The sequence below is a fragment of the Helianthus annuus genome, chromosome 4, assembly GCF_002127325.2.
Source record: "Helianthus annuus cultivar XRQ/B chromosome 4, HanXRQr2.0-SUNRISE, whole genome shotgun sequence".
NCBI lineage: Eukaryota > Viridiplantae > Streptophyta > Magnoliopsida > Asterales > Asteraceae > Helianthus > Helianthus annuus.
The window spans coordinates 2,453,050-2,458,331 of NC_035436.2; the positions used below are offsets into that span (position 1 = coordinate 2,453,050).

The 5,282-nt window shown below is 36.2% G+C and overlaps 1 protein-coding gene and 1 long non-coding RNA gene across 2 annotated transcripts; both read left to right on the top strand.

Annotated features, from left to right (window-relative positions):
* Positions 1 to 526: 526 nt before the first annotated feature.
* On the top strand, positions 527 to 1,766 carry LOC110935401. Its single transcript, XM_035988933.1, has 2 exons — positions 527 to 1,387; positions 1,749 to 1,766. The coding sequence occupies exons 1-2, from the start codon at positions 527 to 529 to the stop codon at positions 1,764 to 1,766; spliced, it is 879 nt and encodes a 292-aa protein (XP_035844826.1).
* A 1,755-nt stretch (positions 1,767 to 3,521) lies between these two features.
* On the top strand, positions 3,522 to 4,467 carry LOC110934281. The gene is made up of 2 exons (XR_002588200.2): positions 3,522 to 4,088; positions 4,244 to 4,467. It is a non-coding gene; the product is annotated as an uncharacterized LOC110934281 (long non-coding RNA).
* Positions 4,468 to 5,282: the final 815 nt, after the last annotated feature.

Consider the following 5,282-nt stretch of genomic DNA (forward strand, 5'->3'; position numbering starts at 1 on the left):
TTTGTCTTGGGAGGTGCCGTTGAGGGTCCGGGCAGTTTACTTTTGTTCCTTTTCTTGTATTTGTGGTAGAATTAGTGGTCTTTTTGCTTCTTTTGTGATTTTGAGCTCATTTCATCCTGAAAATACAAAAGGAAGACAAAAACACTCTTTTTCCAACATTAGTACTTAAAAAGGGTTAGTTTTATGCCTTAATTGATGTGTTTTATATGTTGCATTTTACACACATCAGTAACCAAGGAGGTTATCAACGAAATTACAACCAAGGGTACCAAGGTGGGTATCCAAAGAATTATAATAATCAAGGCGGTAACGGAAGCGGGTCGAACAATCAAACCGGTGGCGATGACTTGAGTGCCAAGATGGATGCCTTGCTGAACATGCAAAAGGAATCTCAAAGCAACATAAAAGAGACTCACAATGATGTCAAAGAGATGAAGAAGACAAACGAGATTCGAGATAAAGCACATGAGGCATTGGCAAAGCAAGTGGCCAACTTGCTCAAGAGATAGCTCAAGTGAGAGGAAGCATGGGAAAGCTTCCAAGTGACACTACAGTGAACCCGAAGCATCAAGGTTTTAGCACAAGCAACGTGAGGGATGCACGCGTTAGCGCGGTAAGTATTCTTTTAAATGATGAAGTTTGTAGTGTTGAAAACATTCCACCACCACAATTCGTTGATGGTGTAGTGGAAAATATAGGTGAGGAGCCGGAAAGTGAAAATGAACACGAAACGATTTCACAAAGTAAAAATGAAAACGTAACTAAAAATTCTTTTTGTGAAAATAGTTTAAATCAACTTAACCTGCTTAATGCATCGAAAAGTGAAGAACGGTGCCCACTAAAGGACGAGGGGTGGGAAAATTTTAAGCAAGCTAAAATTAATTTACCGTTACTAGATGACATTAAAAAGGTTCCGGCTCATGTGGAATGCTTAAAGGAGTTAAGCATTGAAAAACGGCACAACAAATTACCCAAACCGGTTGATTTGATATCTCATGTGAGTGCCGTTTTATCGAGTGCCCTTCCCCCAAAAGCTCAAGATCCGGGAGATCCTCTTATTCCAATTCAAATTGGAACATTTAAAATTGAGAGGGCGCTCCTAGATCTTGGAGCTTGTGTGAGCATCTTGCCCGGGAGTTTGTATGACCAATATGATTTTGGCCCATTAAAAAATTTTGATACTCCCGTGGTATTGGCCGATCAGACTCCCACGTATCCAAGGGGGATGGTGGAGGATGTGATTGTTAAGGTGGATGATTGCTACTACCCAGTTGACTTTTTGGTAGTAGACTACGTTGGGTGTGTAGGGGACACCCAACCGATAGTCATACTGGGTAGGCCGTTCCTGGCAACTGCTAATGCCATAATAAATTGTGCAACGGGAACGGTAAGCATGAAGTTTGGGAACCGGGAATTAAATTTAAATGTTTTTCCAAAATTTACTAACCCACTCGGTGAGGATAAGTGTCCTAAAAAGGACATGAATCCAAACAAAAAGGTTTGTGCTATGGTTGGTAGGTTTGGAGAAAAAAAGAAGAAGACGGTCAAGAAGAAGAAGAAAGCAAAGAAGTCACCTCTAGAAAAGAAAAAGGAAGAGGAGGTGAGGAAGTTTGGACCGTTTGGCAACAAATGGTACAAATCACCGGTGGGTGATTTTGAGGAGCTCGTGGACGTCAAGCATGCCATTCGACCACCATGAGGTGGTAAGTTAATTGTTGTTGTATATTTTATTTCGCATTTCGTTTTAGTTGTTATTCGTAGTTTAGTTAGTATTGTTGTTGTTGTATAATTTGTTATTTTGTTTTAGTAGATAAATGAACGTTGTGGGTGTGTTCCCTATATAACCCTCACGAGACCTACTCGTCCTCCCAAGCTATTGGGGGGTTTAAAAGGGCTTGTTGCATGAGCTAAATGCAACCGTGATTCCTACGAAAGTGAGTTAGGTTTGTTGTTATTGTAATTTATTTTTCCACAAAAATCAAGGTAATTTAACACATGACTTGGTAATGCTTTTATAAAAACGGTAGAACTAAACCCCTAACAAATTTCAATGGTTGTGAGAAGCATGCTTCTACACAAGGGTTAGAATTTGTAGGTATATGATGTTCGAGAGACAACCGGTTTTATGAAGAAAAGAAGAAGACATGGGCATCAAGCGACAAAAATCAGGTGCATGCGTTTCCTTTTTACCTTGATTCGTAGTTTAACAATAAGTGGAGTGTATTTTTGTATTTTATTTCCGGGGTGAGAATTTGGGAGAATTAGCCGTGTCACATCCCTTGTGCATCTAATACTCTAGTTTTCACACATTGAGGACAATATGTACTTCAGGTGTGGGGATGGGGGAGTAGTAAAAATTTTCGTTTTTGACCCGTTCATTTAAACACTACACATTGTGGACAATGTTTACTTCAAGTGTGGGGATGTGTAACACCCCAAATTCTCGTATGTCCTAAAAGTATAATGTATAGTGATGTTCTAACAGATTAAATGGGAAATATATATAGAATTATGTCAAAATAAAAGTTAGTAAAAGAAAGATGATTAAGTTAGAAAGTAAATTGCCAAAGTGAATAGGGAATAAATGATGAGGGACTAGATGTGTAAATATTGTTATAAACATGATAAAAAAAAAAGAAAGAAACCAGACTTGGGTCTGGTGTGCGATCGTGAGAAGACCAGGAGGGACTCCTTCCCTCTCAAAACCCTAAATCTCTAAAATTCCATCAATTGAAAGCCAAATTAGTGAAGAATCGAATGCATGAGCTAAGAATTCTGATTATCTAAGTATTCTTGATCTCAAGTAAGTGAAATTTCTTGATTTGATGATGTTTGATTATGTGGGTTTAATGTAATTAGTGAATGTAATGCAAACATTTAGAACGATTAATGGTTGCTATGAATGTCTAGACACCAATAGATGCTAAAATTCGAACATGAGCATGATTAGCGCAAAACCCACTTGCATGTCAAGTAATGGTTAGAAGTTGTGAAGTTTTACATGTTAAATTGATTGTTGTGATAAAATTGTAGTGAATAATGGATTTGGAACCATATGTTCATGGTCAAAATTGGAAATTTAAAGATTAGGGAAATGATTTTTATTATTATGAAAGAATTAGTTGATCTATTTGATGAATTTAGGATGAATGTGTTATAAATACTTGTACATCATGCTTGGTAAGTAGTACGCACACCAAGTGTTTGATGAAATGTCTAAAAGACAATAACAAGTGAAATTGTATGCAAGTAATGGATAAATAGATATAGTTCATGTGAAGATTATCTAGGGATGATGTCGAGTATACCTTATGCTTGTTTAAATGAATTAATGATGTAGAGTATGCTTCAAGTGGGTCATATGTTAGAGGTGAATTTGATATGGTTGTTCATATGTATGAGCATATATGCTAATAAGAATGTGAATGTAATGACATGAGTGTATAGGAATCATGTCAAGATGGATGGGAGCTTTGAAGGCTAACGGGCTAAGAAGACTCAATCAAGTAAGCGAACGAGAATACGGACGCGCAAGGTAAGTGAATCCCGAACCTACACTTTAGATGTAAAATGTATTGTAGTATAATGATTATTGTGAATCATGTGAGAAAGTATGATACAATGGAAGTAATAAGGTAAGTTTACGGTAAAGGTGTCGAAAATGGTTAGGAAATAGTTTCTATTAAGTATAGGAATGAAAGAAGCTTACATGATGGTATTATGCATAAAGATGAAATAAGTAGTTATACGCGTAGGTATGGGTTAGTTTGTAAGTAAGTAATTGGGAATCATAGGAGAGTATGACTATAAACTCGTAAGTATGGAGAATTAAGTGTATGCAAATTACATGTATTGACGGGTGCGTTTAGGATTGAAAGTAATATTGTGTAGAATGTAAGTTGTACGCACATGTACAAATAGAAAAGGGTATGTATGCATGTATTGGAATATAGTTATATGTATAAATGAATGAGACTTGTTATGCGTATACATTGATATGTTCGTATGAATGAATTCTAAAGATGCTAACCGTTTTCCTATTTAGAATGAAATAGGGAATGCAGGTATACTAGTGATGGAAGTTGAAGGTAGGCGCCAAAATCCAATGCGGGTGGTTTGAATGGATGGATGAATGGACTAACATAAGCGAAAGCATGATATGTTAACGCCTAATTATGCATGTTTAAATTTTATATATGATGACACCGGTTGCTAATGATGTGATTGTACGTGGTGTCTGCAGGTTGTACAGAACTGTGGATTCTCATCATGGAGTGTAAAAGGTTGAAGATCGAGTCAAGAGATGGATTGTACATGTGGGTGCATGGTCACGTAATTTAATAGTAGTATGCCCGATTTTTATAAATTTATAGAAAGCATTAATGTATTTAAGGTAAAAGAGTGAATTAATGTATTTCTAAGTATGTTAGAATGAATATGATGAAAGAAAATTTTTAAGTTCGTATTTCCGCTGCGACTTTTGGTTAAAACGTGTTAGGGCGTTACAGGATGGGGGAAAATTTCAAAAATTTTTCGAAATGTCTTGTTTAAAAAGCAATCTTTAAGCACAAGTAACTAAGTCAACGAGGGATGGCACAACCCATTTGGTCTTTTGTCATGGTCAAGTTCAAATTAATAGCAAGACGGGTATTTAGCGGGTGGTTATTTGGGAATAATCCGCTTAAGAAACTAGTACATTATGCATGTCGCATACCATACCCTTTATACATGTGAGGTTTTGAGCCACTTTTACATTATAGGATTACATATTCATGTTTCTTTGTTTGAGTGGACCATTAGTCATGTATTGTAGAACTTGCGACTTTTGATACGTTTGAGACCATAGACCGAATACAAGCACGAGGATGATTAAGGCATTAGGTGAACCTTTTCCTTTAAAACCATTTATCCATTCTTACCCAAATAAATCCCCTAGTCGCCCACTTTGAGCCTAATCCTTTCGTTTGACAACCCGTTTAGCCCATAACCGTTAAACCTTTTCTTTTAAACCCGTGTGATGAAATTTCGATTATAGGATTATTTGTTTGTATAGTTGTGTTTGCAAAAAAAAAAAAATCAATCAGAAAATGTTGCAAAAAAAAAGAGAATAGAAAATCGTTGAGAAAATACAAAAATATGAGTTATTAGTTGTTGAATAAAAGGACGAAAAAAAATCATTGCCTCGTAGTTGATGTCTATAGTTAGTTTTGTTTAGAGTAGTTGCTTTGTAATAAAAATCGAGTTTTCATCACTTTAGCCACTTTAAAATATCCTATTTCCTA

What these genes read in the sequence shown, in the direction of transcription:
- LOC110935401 (XM_035988933.1), top strand. Translation starts at nt 527, where the DNA reads ATGGGAAAGCTTCCAAGTGACACTACAGTGAACCCGAAGCATCAAGGT.